This window comes from Oncorhynchus mykiss, chromosome 29, assembly GCF_057628025.1.
Source record: "Oncorhynchus mykiss isolate SJ-2025 chromosome 29, ASM5762802v1, whole genome shotgun sequence".
Lineage (NCBI taxonomy): Eukaryota > Metazoa > Chordata > Actinopteri > Salmoniformes > Salmonidae > Oncorhynchus > Oncorhynchus mykiss.
In genome coordinates, this window is record NC_143050.1 from 31,750,470 (window position 1) to 31,767,690 (window position 17,221).

Below are 17,221 nucleotides of genomic sequence, written 5' to 3' on the forward strand. Positions count from 1 at the left end.
CGATGTAAAAGTGTATTTTTTTTTTTACGGTGTGATGCTGCTACTGCAAATATTTTTTGTTGATATACCAAAGTCTTTTATTACTTCATCCATATGACTCGACACCGATACAGACAAAGTGTCCTCTAGAAATGAACGCAGTACTTTTGAATCAGCACTTTTAGAGAGCAATGAACTAAAATGCTACTAGCGGATAAACAAACCTGGAAGTAAAACTGTGCCTTTTCAAATGCACTTTTGGGATATAATCTTATGTACGTACTGTTAAATCCAAGCAATATAGAAGCTCGTTTGCTAAATTGAAATGTCAAATGGCCTCTCTCGCTATCGAGACTGGGCGATACACAAACACTCTCATAGATAAATGTGTATGTACCTTTTGTAACTCTGGTTCCATTGATACGTAAGATCATACTGTGGGTTATACAATGACATTAGGGATCTTTTTTTTGTCAGCTGTCCAGCCAAAATGAGCATTTTAACGGTCTTGATGAAAATAATAAACTAGGTGAAATGTTATCAGGTAACTATAATGTCAATGCCTGTGCCAAAGCCATCTTATCCTCCAACGGAGACATTTTTAGTGCCTTATTATTAGTGCTATCGTCCTTTAATTCACTGTATTTTTTTTTTTGGGGGGGGGGGGGGGGGGGTTGTGCATACATGTATATAGAGTACAGTACCAGTCAAAAGTTTGGACACATCTACTCATTCAAGGGTTTTTCTTAATTTGTACTATTTTCTACATTGTAGAATAATAGTGAAGACATCAAAACTATGAAATAACACATATGGAACCATGTAGGAACCATTTAAAAAAAAAACAAATCTAATGGTATTTTAGCTGTCATCAAGGCAGAGTGGGCAATGCTGTCAACAAGGCAAAGGGTGGCTACTTTGAAAAAATCTCAAATATAAAACATTTTTTGATTTGTTGAACACTTTTTTGGTTTCTACACGATTCCATGTGTTATTTCATAGCTTAGAAAATAGTACAAATAAAGAAAAACCCCGGAATGAGTACGTGTTTCCAAACTTTTGACTGGTACTGTATGTCTGTGCTATTATAGATGACACTTGTACCATGTTTCACCATGATTGTTTTGAGCGTCTCAAAACTCAATCTGTATTTCGTATTATTGTATCATTGTTCAAACTCTAAACTTTACATCACCATGGCCAGGAGCCCATGAGATCATAATGTATTCTTGCTTTACAGGAGAAGGTGCTTCATTACTGCAGTCTTCCCGACTGCAGAGCCTTTTACTCTTCATTCATGTTCTCTACAGCCGGGATTAATCACAGTAATGGTGTCGAGTGATCCCAGGCCTTTATAACAGACAGATAGCCAGGCTGAAGCTCCAGGACCAAGCCAGACGGGGCCAGATGTTGCTCCATCTGGGTCTGGTTCTGAAGGATCTAAGTGGTCCGGTCGGTCTGGCATTGTAAACCAGGCAAACCTCTGATTGGGCCGGATAGCAGAGCTTCATGCCCCCTCCACCAATTAAAGAGGCTTGTTGATGTGATTGCTGTGACTAATGCGGTAATGAAGGCATTGACACTTGGTGCCAATTTGGAGCTGTGGAGTTGCTAATGTGAAGAGAGGAATATGAAAAATATCAGAAGACACTTACCTCCTTTCCTGGGGGCCCCATTATGCCTGGGGGCCCTCTCTGGACCCTATACATCTGGCCATCAGAGCCCAGAACCAGGTCCCCTTCTCTGGATACGATGGTCACAGTGCCTGAGCGCTCTGGTCCTCCTTCCACAGTGATAGCACAGTCAGGGTTTGGGTCAGGTTGGGTGGGGATGTGTGTGGTGGGTCTCCTCTCCTCAGTGACAGCTTCTATAGGGGTGGCAGGGGGCACTGAGGTGGGGGCGAGGGCGGTCCGTGAGGGGGTCTGGGGCCCCTCCACCTCCTGCCTCAACAGGTTAAAGTCTGGGTGCTCCGGGTCCAGGGGGGTCTTTATTGGAGTCTTAACAATGGAAGGCTTCTTCGAGGAAGACACAGGATCCAAATCAATAATGATGTCATCCGAGGGTTTCCCGGGAAACAGGCCAATGCCCTTCCCTCCAGAGTCTGCCGACTTCTTGTCCGTGGTGATGTTCTCGTCCAGGAGTTTGGAGGAGGGCTCATGCTTGCCCTCATGGCTGTCCTTAGGGCCCTGCCTGCTGGGTTTCCACTGAGGATTAAGGTGTCCCCCATGGAGATTTGGATCAGCCAGGTCTGTGTCTTCGTCCACCACAAAGACGTCTCCTCGTCCCACCATACCTTTCTGGTGGGGACCCCATGTCCCGTCCCCACGCTGACTCCCAGTCTGCCCAAACACATCCTATGGAGACACAACACAAACACAATTTATGTATTGTGGTGCTGAATAGGAATATACACTGAGAGTACAAAACAGTAGGTACACCTTCGTAATATTGAGTTGGACCCACTTTTCCCCCCTTTTGGACCCTCTTTTGCCCTTGGTGTCCTTTGGCTGGTGTACCATTCTTGATACACATGGGAAACTGTTGACTGTGAAAAGCCCACCAGCATTGCAGATCTTGACATACTCAAACCGGTGCAACTGGCACCTACTACCATACCCCGTTCAAATGCGCTTAAATATTTGGTATTTTTTGTCTATTTACCCTCTAAATGAGACACATACACAATCCATGCCTCAATTGTCTCAATGCTTAAAAATATATATTTTTTACCTGTCTCCTCCCCTTCATCTACACTGATTGGAGTGGATTTAACAAGTTACATCAATAAGGGCTCATGGCTTTCACCTGGATTCACCTGGTCAATCTATGCTTGTAGGTTGTTAGCAAATGATGTTATTCTTCAATAACACAAACTCCAAAGCAAATCAGGGGGAGAAAAATAGGTTTATTTGAGAAGGACAAATCATAGATGTTATGCTGGGAGGTAGATGTTCAGTCTCCCTTGTCCTCAGCTTTTCTCCACAAGGAACAGGATGCCATTTATTACCCCCCACCATAGCCTGGGGTTGACCAATCAGAAGTTCTTGCAGTACAACTGGGCCAATGGCCAAATAACAAGTATCCTGCTCCCGACTCAATGTACAAAACATAGCACATGTAACTCTGAGTTCAGGACTGACATTCCACAGATTCTAAACAGCTGTTGAACTGAAACCCAACTCCTATTTACATTGACAATTCCCTATTGACCATTAGTACTATATTTAGTTTAGTACTCTCGTCCTCTCATCCTCTGCGTTGTGTAAATTTCTTCAAAATATTCTTATACCCACCCTAGACCATTTAAAAAATAAATATAGTTCAAATGTCTTTTTAGAAAACAATAGAAAACATGAGAAAATAGACCGAATTAAAAACATTAGCAGTAAGCATAAAATTACTTACGTTAAACACCTTGCATTTCTATAAAACACAAAGGGCATATTTTACTTGCTGTTGCAATAAGAAATATAATTCACACAAAGTTATAGAAAAGAGGTATTAACAGGTGTGATACCACATCTGAGAGCGCATGGTTCGTTACAGCACAGAGGACAGTTACCACGGGCATATTGACCACAATCATGAGGCTTGGTGTGATGATGAAGACCCTTATGATCCCCACCACATTATGGTGAACACCACTGACACCCATCTCCAAAAAGACAAGGTTGATGAATCTTACGATATCCCCTATCACGTAACTGTCGGATTTAAGCAGACAAACATCGGGCAATAGCACACTTGATAACCTGGATGAGGATGAGAGAAATAACCACATCTCCCACTATTGGAAGTATCATGCTCACCAAAAACCTTCCCCATGTACCGAATGTGGAAGACAACCACATGACTAAGCCTAAATCATCTGGATTGTAATCATGATATTTAGCGCCCTCAGTCCTGATCTTTTGGATTAGGTTAGTTATTTCCTCAAGAATGATCAGGGATGTAAGTACAGCATTAGGCACCAATAACAGCACATGTACCCCCTTGTGCGGAAAGAAGATAATCAAGGGCCAAACGATTTTGCATCGCCACAGTCCGAATGACAGTCAGTAATTAACTCAAGACTCTCAACTGTTCTATTAGCAAAGATTTCACAAAAAGTTAGCCATATTAATAACTTCCCGTGCTATTTTGAAAATACCACATGAGGGAAAGGCAATCACAAAGAATCTCCCTGTTTCTGTATTCACACGTTTATGACGGTGTGAAAAATGGGAATTCACAGAACGTCTTACATGAGGTACTACATATCCCAAATAACACAATCCCTTGCCACAACTTTGGTAAACAGGAATAGGCATAGGATCCACAGATGAAGCAAGTCCCATTAGGAGCTATCATACCATTATTGATGATGGCATAAAAAACAGTCATAATGCCGTTACTGAGAGTCAATTCAACAGACATTAGACATTCCGCAACCTTAGTACTGTCACAGGCAGGTAGGTCTGTTGTCTGATCACACTTACTCTGTCCTACTTTGACAAACGCGTCCTGGTGCAGTTGAGACAAATTCAGAGAGAGTGACCTACTAAAACATAACCACCCAACAGGGGCATGTGTAATAACTAGGTAAGGTGGTCGATGATTAGTGTCATTGGTAATCTCAAATGAAGGAAGGTACTGCAGAACTAGGTACTCTCGCATGTTGATACTCAACATTCTCACCCCAATTAGTACCAATAACCCCAATAATACCAATTAACATCTCTCCATATACACAACATTTCACTCTGGTTAAAAGGAATATCCCTTAATGGAATAACTGCCCACGATGTGAATGGTGCACACGTACAAACTAAACAACTTCTTTGATCGACTACTGTGGCATCGTGTAGAGAGCTAGAAACCCGAGTGTCCCTCATCCTGCTAAAGCATCTCTGTGTTAGAAATGGAAATACCACCCACATCCTGTATTAGGAGGAAACTCGCAAGGAAAATACTTTCAAACATCTTTCACTCTTGTCTGCAAGACAATAATATTCAATCATCCTTTTATCAAGGTAATCATTCACCAAGTCCTTTAAAAGTGACCAGCTCTTCCACACTGGTATCAGTCCCACTTAGATAACTATTAGAAATTATGTTCTGACAGTCTGTCGGTAATGAGGAATTCTTCTTCTGTTCCACTGGTTGCACTTCACCCGTGATCTTGTATCGTTTCATGTACAGTCCTTGAATCGAAGGATATTGCTTCAGCTTCAGACTGTAAATTCTCATAATCTGTAATGAAGGAAACAAAAAAGTGAAAGTGACATCCTGGTTTCAAGAGAAATTGTAGATTTCCCTAAGTAAGCATGTCCTGATTCTCAGGAAAAAGTTGGACATTTCACCTAGATATCCCTAATATGACGACTGCGGTGTACAACATAGAAGCTTATCAGGTTCTGATCATCTTACTATGCTTCTTCACCCGAGATTGGCCCCGATTGCTAATCAATCAGTTCTTTATTCTCCAGGCTCCGCTTTGTCATCAACATGGACAACCTTGCAATGAATGACATGTATCCATCGTGATTTTCCCTGGACTTTTACTGATGACCTCGTTATGAGCAAAACATGATAAGGACCTTCCCAGTTTGGCCCTACTGTGTCGGTCACATATATTTTTACCACCATCACCCATCGTCCTGGCTCTACGTCATATTCCCCATTAGAGAGTTGTATGCAATAGTTAAGTATTGTGTCACTCATAAAGTGAACATCTGCTTTTCTCAAATCTAACGTGCCTGGTAGTGACATGGGTCCATTGTAGGAACTGACCAGCCTACCTTCCTCACACTCTGCTCAATAATGCTTGAACCGTCTGTGCATAAGATAAACTCAAGGATTTCCAACGAATGACTCTATGAACTCATCAGAGAGCTGATCAAAAACAACTCACAACAGTCGTGTTCAAGTAATGTGGTATCTGGAGGATACATCAGAGTAGCTGGGTTACATGGTGTATTTTCAACTATACCCATGTCCCATAGATCTTTATCCACTACTTAAGTAGCGTCCATAGCTTCCTTGCTAATGGGATGTTGTTTTGTGCAAGCTGGGGCAACACCTGGCAAGCACACTGGTTCTATATAGAAAGTTCCACACTCATTTTTCTTCGTAGTCCAAATAGCATGGTTCTGAACTGTAGATTCCAGCATCAATCTTCATTGGACCAATATAAATTAATAATAGTTTGGTATGTTTCATATCTGTCTTCGTCTCCCCCCCACTCCTGTTGCTCTTATCTTCTTGCTTGTGTACTGAGGACATATATGTTTTGCATAAGATATGTGAAATACTTCAGCACCCGTATAAAGTAAAAAAAAAAAAACTACTGCAAAAGAGTTATTTTTTTTGCCCTTTTTTCTCCCCAATTTCATGGTATCCAATTGGTAGTAGTTACAGTCTTGTCTCACAGCTGCAACTCCCATACGTACTCGGGAGAGGCGAAGGTCGAGAGCCATGCATCCTCCGAAACACAACCAAACCAAGCCGCACTGCTTCTTGACACAATGCACATCCAACCCGGAAGCCAGCCGCACCAATGTGTCAGAGGAAACACTGTATACCTGGTGACCTGGTCAGCGTGCACTGCGCCCGGCCCGCCACAGGAGTCGCCAGTGTGCGATGAGACAAGGATATCCCTGCCGGCCAAACCCTCCCTAACCCGGACGACGCTTGGCCAATTGTGCACCGCCCTATGCGATAGAGTGCCTTAGACCACTGCTCCACCCGGGAGGCATTACTGCAAAATTGTTAACCATAATGTTCACATATATTCCATCCGATTTCATATGTACACCAGCTGAGATGGCACGTAAGAGGGAGTCTGTTAGTTTACCTCCACAGCATCCAGCAAACTCTGGTGCCGAGTCGGAGAGAGCTTTTTAATTTCTGCCCAAGCATTGTGTCGTTGGGGCTGTTGTCTTGATTCCATTTTCCCTTAGACAGACCCTTCTTCTCCTGGCCACTTCTCATAAAAGCACATTTTCTTTTCCGGCATTCTCGTTGCCAGTGACCAGAAATTCCGCAACAATGACATACACCAGGTTTCTTTTTTACTGAACGAATAATGTTGTTGGTTTCACTTGGAACCTGCGCAACTCTGATACTCACGTCTCGTGGATGCTTAAAAGTTTTTGACCATTCATCCAGATGTTGATTTATGTGTGATTACGGTCTCTACTTCCTTTTACAGGCTGTGTTCTGGTTGGCCTAAGACATCGTTCGTCACTGCTGTCAGAATCTGTTTACTCAAAGCCAGGCAGTGCTGACCAGATGGTTGAAAGGTGATCTGCCTTGCACAACTCAGTGTGAGAATAGATGGATTGGAGAACAGAATTTCTCCTTTTAAGGCTTTCAAACTATCTTTATCTCTCTGCAATGTCATTATATTAACTTCAAAAGTTGTATAATATATATCTCTATGTTTATATATTTATTTATCCCCAATATATACAGTTGAAGTTCGGAAGTGTACATACCTTAGCCAAATACATTTAAACTCCGTTTTTCCACAGTTCCTGACATTTAATCCGAGTAAAAATTCCCTGTCTTAGGTCAGGTAGGATCACCACTTTATATTAAGAATGTGAAATGTCAGAATAATAGTCTAGAATTATTCTCTTCGGCTTTAATTTCTTTCATCACATTCCCAGTGGCTCAGAAGTTTACATACAGTCAATTTGTATTTGGTAGCATTGCCTGTAAATTGTTTAACTTCGGTCAAACGTTTCAGTTAGCCTTCCACAAGCTGCCCACAAAAAGTTGGGTGAATTTTGGCACACTCCTCCTGACAGAGCTATTGTAACGGAGTCAGGTTTCTAGGCCTCCTTGCTCGCACACGCCTTTTCAGTTCTGCCCACAAATTTTCTATAACATTGAGGTCAGGGCTTTGTGATGGCCACTCCAATACCTTGACTTTGTTGTCCTTAAGCCATTTTGCAACAACATCAGAAGTATGCTTGGGGTCATTGTACATTTGGAAGACCCATTTGTGACCAAGCTTTAACTGATGTCTTGAGATGTTGCTTCAATATATCCACAACATTTTCATGCCTCATGATGCTATCTATTTTGTGAAGTGCACCAGTCCCTCCTGCAGCAAAGCACCCCCACAACGTGACGCTGCCACCACGTGCTTCAAGGTTGGGATGGTGTTATTCGACTTGCAAACCTCCCCCTTTTTCCTCCAAACATATCGATGGTCATTATGGCCAAACAGTTCTATATTTGTTTCATCAGACCAGAGGACATTTCTCCAAAAAGTACGATCTTTGTCTCCGTGTGCAATTGCAAACCGTAGTCTGGCATTTTTATGGCAGTTTTGGAGCAGTGGCTTCTTCCTTGCTGAGCGGCCTTTCGGGCTATGTCGATAGGACTCGTTTTACTGTGGATATAGATAATTTTGCACCTGTTTCCTCCAGCATCTTCACAAGGTCCTTTGCAGTTTTCCAGGATTGATTTGCACTTTTCGCACCAAAGTACGTTAATGTCTAGGAGACAGAACGCGTCTCCTTCCTGAGCGGTATGACGGCTGCGTGGTCCCATGGTGTTTATACTTGTGTACTTTTGTTTGTACAGATGAACGTGGTACCTTCAGGCATTTAGAAATTGTTCCCAAGGATGAAACAGACTTGTAGAGGTCTACAATTTTGTTTCTGAGGTTTTGGCTGATTTCTTTTGATTTTCCCATGATGTCAAGCAAAAAGGCACTGAGTTTGAAGGTAGGCCTTGAAATAAATCCACAGGTACACCTCAAATTGACTCAAATTATATCAATTAGCCTTTTAGATGCTTCTAAAGCCATGACATACTTTTCTGGAATTTTCCAAGCTGTTTAAAGGCACCAACCTTTAAATAGAGTAAGGACTCTGACCTTTTAATAGAGTAACAAAGGACTAAACTCTGTAATAAACCAAGGACTTGAACACTTATACATCACAGATACATATCACTCATTGCATGCACTATTTTAACCAGATTTGGTTATTTTAAAATTATATTGGGCTAGACTCACCCAGCAATTCTGCCATCAATCAGGAAATTAAGAGTTGACTCTCCAAAGTGGGTTGTGCACAGCCTTCTCTCTTTCCTCTGGATCAACACACAGTTAATATGTTTTTCTTGTTCTTGTTGTTCAGACTAATTCATCCGGGTCACGGAACCAAGTGTTAGCAATTGATGTTATTCTTCAATAACAAAAACTCCAAAGCAAATCAAGGGGAGAAAAATTTATTATTATTAATAATATATTAATAATATTATTATTATTTATTTGAGAAGGACAATTCATAGATTGTTACATACCCCAGTCTCTGTGTTGTTGTGGGTTTGATTGTGTTTGTATGTGTGTGTATTTCAAGATGGCTTCCTGGATTCCAAAGCAGCTGATTGGTCGGCCCATCACTAGTTGGCGCTCTGACCCTGCCCTCTCGTCAGGGGATATAGCTATCTGCAATTACCGACTCCTTTAGCAGCTTGAAAAGGCAGTGTTCCTTTGTTAGGAGAGATTTGTTGAAAGTGTTTTTGTAGCCGCTCCTGAAGAGGTAAGTGTATTCCATAGTACCTAGTGTTTTTGGTTTATTTAAATTGTTCCCTAAGTTTGAATAATTCTGTTTAATTTGTTCCCAGGAGGGGAAGGGGAAGGCACCTTGGGAGTGTTTAGGCAAGAGGCCTGCAGGCATAAATATATCTGTAGTATTTACTCGGTCTATGCACACTAGGTAAGACCTGGGCAGACCACCCTGTGTATTTTGGTTAGCGCGCCAGGTGGTGCTAAGAATAGGTAACCAGTGGGTAGGCAGGTAAGGTAGGAGAGGGGGAACTTTAACTTTCTTTGTTTTGGTTCCGTCCAGCCCCTTTTCCCAACCTTACCGTGTGAAGGAAGAATAAATTCCCTGTAAACGGTAATATTCTCTGCCTCTGTCAACCTTACCCGCACCTACAATCAAATACCTTTTTTCACTACACGGGGAGTTGAGTTGTAGCAGGGTGTTGCGTTCCCTCCAAGAGGCATAACATGTTATGCTGGGAGGTAGATGTTCTGTCTCCTCTGTCCTCAGCTTTTCTCCACCAAACAAAGGAACAAGTTGCCCATTATAATCCCCCACCATAGCCTGGGGTTGACCTATCAGAAGTCCTTGCAGTACAACTGGGCCAATGGCCAAATAACAAGTATCCTGCTCCCAACTCAATGTACAGAACGTAGGACACGTAGCTCTGAGTTCAGGAGTGACATTCCATAGATTCTAAACAGCTGTTGAACTGAAACCCAACTCCTATTTACAATTCCCTATTGACCATTAGTTAGGGTTGCAAAGGGTCAGAAACTTTCTGGTAAATTTCCGTAATTTTCCCAGAAACTTTCCATGGGAAGTTAAGCCTGGGAATTTTGAGAATTTTTGCTTAAATTCATAAAAAAAAGTTAGCTTATAACAGTGAACCTTTTTTTGTGGGATACACAAGGAAATTCTAGGTATTGTGGCATATTTTGGTTAAACTATTCCCAATTCAAAGGACTTGCAGCCCTCTGCATGCAAAGTGCATTCTTCCATCACCTGAACAGCTGATTCTCAAGATCTTGCACACTAATGAGATGCTATTGAGTATACACTACTACACTGTCTGAGCCAAGGAGTACATGTTTTCTGCTAAGTTTTGATTACAATACTGGGCAGGCTGAATATATTTTATGACATTCATTATTTTTTGTTAACTAGTAAATAGTAGCCTACAGCAAAGTGTTTAAATAATTTCTAACTTGTTAACAATTTCTGCTAGTTAGTTTTTGCTACCATGTGGGTTTTAGCTTGCTTGAGCCTGCTAACTGAGGAGTGTTAATTCACCTGTTTCCATACATGTTTCATTTTAAAACATGTATCTTACAAAGGAGTTGCTTAATCTAACTGTTTAACTATTTATCTGTACATGGAATTGTATTTGGTATTTGTTTACTAATTTTTTTCTAATCTTTACAGGAAAATGCCATGGGCACTATCTGTGTGGAGACATTTCACTACAGCTAATGTAGAAGCAAAAGCTGTGCACATTTGAAAATACTGTGCCAAATCATATGTGAAGAATGCAACAAAGATGCAGAATCATCGGGCCAAGTCCATAACGTTCCCTCAGCGCTCACAACAAGCAACCTCTGACAAAAGTACCTCTACTTCTATTCGAGGGGAAAATGATGAATCAGACACCTTATCGATAGCAATAGCTCATGGTCCTCCTGGAATCAGAAGTTGTTTTGACTCAATGGATGAATGTAGTCAGAGAAATGCTGATGAATGTCTTGCTTGAACTGTGTATTCAACTGGTTCACCTCTGATGCTCACAAGAAACGTATATTGGAAGAGATTTCTGAATGTTCTTTGCCTAGCATACACCCCTCCAACCAGACATACTTTGTCTACTCACTTGCTGGATGCAGAGTTCAACAGAGTTCAAGTGAAGGTCAAGCAAATCATAGCGAAAGCAGACTGTATTGCAATCATCTCTGATGGGTGGTCAAATGTTTGTGGAAAAGGAATAATTAACTACATCTCCAACCCTCAACCAGTATTCTACAAGAGCACAGACACAAGGGACAACAGACACACTGGTCTCTTCATAGCAGACCAGCTGAAGGCAGTCATCAATGACCTTGGACCACAGAAGGTATTTGCACTGGTAACAGACAATGCTGCAAACATGAAGGCTGCTTGGTCTAAAGTGGAGGGGTCCTATCCTCACAACACACCCATTGGCTGTGCTATTCATGGATTGACTCTGCTCCTCAAGGACATCATGGCACTGAAAACAATGGATACACTACAAGAGAGCCAAGGAAATGGTTAGGTATGTGAAGGGTCATCAAGTTATAACAGCAATCTACCTCACCAAGCAAAGTGAGAAGAATAAGAGCACCACATTGAAGCTGCCCAGCAACACCCATTGGGGTGGTGTTGTCATCATGTTAGACAGTCTCCTGGAGGCGAAGGAGTCTCTCCAAGAAATGGCCATACCACAGTCTGCCGATATGGACAGCCCCATCAAGAGGATCCTCCAGGATGATGTATTTTGGGAGAGGGTGGTAAGCAGCCTGAAACTCCTGAAACATATAGCAGCAGCCATTGCAGGGATTGAGGGAGACAATGCCATCCTGTCTGATTTTCAGACTCCGCTTGCAGATGTAAGAGAAGAAATCTGTACTGTCCTGCCCACTTCAATGTTGCTCCAAGCAGAGGAAACTGCAGTTCTGAAATACCTCAAAAAGTGCAAAGACTTCTGCCTGAAGCCCATATACACCGCAGCGTACACGTTGGACCCCAAGTATGCTGGCAAGAACATCCTGTCTGGTGCAGAGATCAACAAGGCCTAGGGTGTCATCACTACCGTGTCTTGCCACCTTGGCCCGGATGAGGGCAAGGTTCTTGGCAGTCTGGCGAGGTACACTTCCCAGCAAGGGCTTTGGGATGGAGATGCAATATGGCAGTCGTGCCAACATATCTAATCAGCCACCTGGTGGAAGGGACTTTGTGGATCTTAGGCTCTTTCCCCTGTTGCCTCCATCATCCTTCAAATCCCACCAACATCAGCCGCCTCAGAGCGCAACTGGTCCTTGTTTGGGAACACACACACCAAAGCACGCAACAGGCTGACCAATACAAAGGTTTAAAAATTGGTGGCCATCCGGACAAATTTGAGTTTTTTTGAACCTGACAACGAGCCATCCTCAACGAGGTTGGAAAGTGACAGTGATGTTCAAGAGGTGGACATGGAAGCCTCAAGACAACCAAAGCTTTAGTTTTAAATGTTTTTGGGACATGCAATGGATCAGTCAATATTCCCTTTCTTTTGTTGTTCAATGAAATCATCCCATGTGAAGAGTCAACTCACTTAATTGAAGTTCAATTCGTAACTAAATAGTTTAAAAAAAAATTGATTGGAAGGATTTACTCATTTGCAATTATGTCTACTTATGATAAGGTAAAACATGTATGTTTCTGTCTCCATATGGTAAATATATCCAATGCAAAAAACACCTACATTTAAATGGTATTAATTTGCATATACAGTATGTCCGTTAATTCCCATATTTTCCCCCGGGAACTTTCCACTTCTGAATATTCCCCAAAATGTACAACCCTACCATTAGTACTCTATTTAGTTTAGTACTCTTGTCCTCTCATCCTCTGCGTTGCGTATTTATCTTAAAAACATTCTTATAGTTGGATGACAAACATATTTCTCAGAGACAAAAGCTGTTTGTCTGTTTATTGTTTTGTATGTCTGTGGGGTAAAATCTGTTTATTTCTTGTTGTGTATATGTAACTTGTGGTGAACTGTGGAATTTGTTTTTACAAAACCCCAAAATATTTCTCACAAGACAATAAACAACATTGACCCATCTATCAATCACGCTGGTTGAATTGGTCTTGTTCCTTATCAACAGGGAACCAAGCAAACTGTAAAACATTCATAAAGTTAGAGTTGACAGCACCCTGAACTGCAGTACTACCTGTAGACTACCATCATGCCCTATTAACTCCCCTATCTTTCTACACCTTTCGCATTCAACAACCTCAGTAAAAACATCACCTCTTAAGAACTGTGTACTTCCCTTCCCATTTTAATAACACATACAATACCATTAGCAACTAACTGCCTTCCGAGGTAAAAGTGAAAACTCCTCCAACAAAACACGTCCACAACAACCTGAAGTTACATTCGCTTCCCTCCCTTCCTGTGCACATATCTAGCCCAGGAGAGAGTGTTGGGCCTGGGGGAAAGTACAGAAGAGCTGGATGTGTGTGTGTATGTGTATTTCAAGTTTCAAAGTTTACTAGCCACGTGCACAGGATACAACAGGTGTAAAAGAGTACAGTGAAATCTTTCTTGAGAGCTTTAATAAAAACATTTAATAAAAAAAAACACACAAAGTACAATAAAAGTAGAAGAAACACGAGAATGAAAGCATATACAGGTCAGAGCCAGTGTCACACCAGCCTTCGCTTTGACTCCTATTCCTGTCCAGCTCAGGCATTTGGCAACACCGGCCTTCTTTCTGCTGCCGAACCTGCTGTTGGCAAACACCCTTCACTCATCAAAACAGGACTTGTCTCGTTGTCACGACTTCCACCAAAGTCGGTTCCTCTCCTTGTTCGGGTGGCGGTCGGCGTCACTGGTCTTCTAGCCATCGTCGATCCACTTTTCATTTTCCATTTGTTTTGTCTTGTTTTCCTACAAACCTGGTTTTCATTTTCCTCATTAATTGTTGTGTATTTAACCCTCTGTTCCCCACATGTCTTTGTGTGGAATTGTTTGTTGTAAGTGCTTGTGCACATGTTTACTGGTGCGTGTCGGGTTTGTGTACCCATGTTGGTTATTTCTTTATGCCGTTGGGTTTGCAATTAAACTGCTCCGGCTATTACCTAGTTCTGCTCTCCAGCGTCTGACTTCCCTGCCAACAGTTACGCATCCCTTACAGAATCCCACACCTAAACATATGGAGTCAGCAGGAGCAGATGCCCCTGGTATAGGGGTCGAGGAGCGCGTCCAGGAGCAAGCGGCGATGATCCACCATCTCGGCGCCGCCATAGACCGCGTCGTCCAAACCATGGACCACTGGGAGAGACAGTGAGTTCCTCCAGCGCCTCCACCAGCACATCCAGGACCTCCACTACTCGCCTCCTCTTCACCCAGTCCCAGTGGGATTCGTCTCGCCCTTCTCCCTGCGCACAGCTGGGAGGTGCTGTGCGCAGGGAGACCGGAGGAGGTTCCGTCTCGTGCACCATCTGTGGCCGCAGAGGTCACACTGCCGGTCTGTGCCGGGTTGGTTCCTCTAGGGATCGAGGCAGCAGGCAGGGCACTCTGGTGTCACCCAGGTGAGCCGGCACCATTCTCACCCAAAGCCCTCTGTTGCACACATGTTTTTGTATGTCACTTTTCCTGAATTTTCCCCGCATTCCCATGATAAGGCGCTTGTCGATTCAGGCGCGGCTGGGAATTTTTTATACAGATCGTTCGCCCATAGTTTAGGGAACCCCATTGTTCTTGTGTCTGTGCCCTTCCCTGTTCACGCCTTTGACAGTTGACCATTAGGGTCAGGGTTGATTAGGGAAGTCACTGCTCCTCTGGGCATGGTGACGCAGGGGTATCACAAGGAGAGAATCAGTCTCTCTCTTATTGACTCTCCTGCGTTTCCCGTGGTGCTAGGCCTACCCTGGTGCGTATCCGGGAGGGAGACGAGTGGAAAACGACTTTTAGTACTACCTCAGGGCATTATGAGTACCTCGTCATGCAGTATGGGTTGATGAATGCTCCATCAGTCTTCCAAGCTTTTGTAGACGAGATTTTCAGGGACCTGCACGGGCAGGGTGTAGTGGTGTATATTGATGACATTCTGATAGGGTTTGCCAATTACTACCGGAGGTTAATCCGGGGTTTTGGTCAGGTAGCGGCTCCCATTACCTCACTGCTGAAGGGGGGACCGGTACGTTTGCAGTGGTCGGCTAAGGCGGACAGGGCTTTTGGTCACCTGAGGGCTCTGTTTACCTCGGCTCTCGTGCTGGCCCATCCGGATCCCTCTTTAGCGTTCATAGTGGAGGTGGGGATAGGAGCCCCTGTGCCTACTACTCGAGGAAGCTCAGCCGGGTGGAGTGAAACTATGACGTGGGGGACCGGGAGCTGTTGGTTGTCGTCAAGGCTTTGAATGCGTGGAGACATTGGCTTGAGGGGGCTAAACACCCTTTTCTCATCTGGACTGACCACCGCAACCTGGAGTACATCCGGGCGGCAAGGAGACTGAAGGTGGGCCATGTTTTTCACCCGTTTTGTTTTCACCCTTTCTTACAGACTAGGTTCCCAGAATGCTAAGGCAGACGCACTGTCCCGGCTGTATTACACAGAGGAGCGGCCTATGGATCCCACCCCCATACTCCCGGCCTCCTGCCTGGTGGCGCCGGTAGTGTGGGTGCTGGACGCGGACATTGAGCAGGCGCTACGCGAAGAGCCCACTCCCCTCCAGTGTTCCGCTGGGCGTCTGTACGTTCCATCTGCTGTCCATGACCGGCTGATCTCTGGTCATCCAGGCATCGGTCGGACGGTGCGCTGTCTGAGAGGGAAGTACTGGTGGTCCACTTTGGCTAAGAACGTGAAGGTTTATGTTTCCTTCTGCTCAGTGTGCGCCCAGTGTAAGGGTCCTAGACACCTGCCCAGAGGTAAGCTACACTCCTTACCCGTTCCACAACGGCCGTGGTCGTACCTGTCGTTGTGTATTTCGTTATTGATCTTCCTCCCTCACAGGGTAACACCACGATCCTGGTCGTTGTGGACCATTTCTCCAAGTCCTGCCGTCTCCTCCCTCTGCCCAGTCTCCCTACGGCCCTACAGATTGCAGAGGCCTTGTTTACACACGTCTTCCGGTGTGCCTGAGGACATAGTGTCTGATCGGGGTCCCCAGTTCACTTCAAGGGTCTGGAGGGCGTTCATGGAATGTCTGGGGGTCTCGATCAGCCTTACCTCAGGTTTTCACCCAAGAGTAACGGGCAGGTGGAGAGAGTTAACCAAGATGTGGGTAGATTTCTGAAGTCTTATTGCCAGGACCGGCAGGGGGAGTGGGCAGCGTTCGTGCCCTGGGCAGAGATGGCCCAGAACTCGCTCCACCACTCCTCCACTAACCTCTCCCCCTTCCAGTGTGCACTGGGGTATCAGCCGGTTCTGGCTCCTTGGCATCAGAGTCAGACCGAGGCTCGGCCGCTCATGTTCACTTTCAGCGCACCGTGCTGCACCAGAAAGCCAGCGCAGACCCCCCGGTGTTCGAACACCGGGTCTGGCTCTTGACCCGAAACCTGCCCGTGTGCCTGCCCTGCCGGAAGCTGGTTTGTGGGGCCATTTAAACTCCAGAGGAGACAGCACGAGGTGAGTTACAGGTGAGTTACAGGTTACAGCTTCCCCCCGATTACAGCATTAACCCCTCATTCCATGTGTCTCTCCTCAGGCCGGTGGTGGCTGGCCCGCTCCAGGAGTCTGAGGTGCGGGAGGTTCCTCCTCCCCCTCTGTACATCGAGGGGGCCCTGGCATACTCCGTTCGATCCATACTGCATTCGAGGCGTCGGGCGAGGCGCCTTCAGTACCTTGTGGACTGGGAGGGGTACGGGCCGGAGGAGAGATGCTGGGTTCCACCGTCTCCATCCGGATCGCCCTGCACCTCGCCCTCCGGGTTGTCCCCGAGGCCGGTGTTGGGACGCTGCTGGAGCCGCGC

At 44.5% G+C, this 17,221-nt stretch overlaps 1 protein-coding gene and 1 pseudogene across 3 annotated transcripts in view; both read right to left on the reverse strand.

Moving 5' to 3' along the window:
• The window catches only part of si:ch211-196i2.1 (uncharacterized), a 135,845-nt gene that overhangs the window by 44,437 nt on the left and 74,187 nt on the right, over positions 1-17,221 (reverse strand). For all 3 annotated transcript variants that reach the window (XR_016493336.1, XM_021590765.3, XM_036967538.2), the window contains one exon: positions 1,635-2,333. Coding sequence is in view for 2 of the 3 variants with exons in the window: in XM_021590765.3 (XP_021446440.3) it covers positions 1,635-2,333 (699 nt within the window). In the remaining variant the exon portion in view is untranslated. The remainder of the gene's footprint in view (positions 1-1,634; positions 2,334-17,221) is intronic.
• LOC149970423 (syncytin-A-like) lies at positions 3,478-5,019 on the reverse strand (annotated as a pseudogene).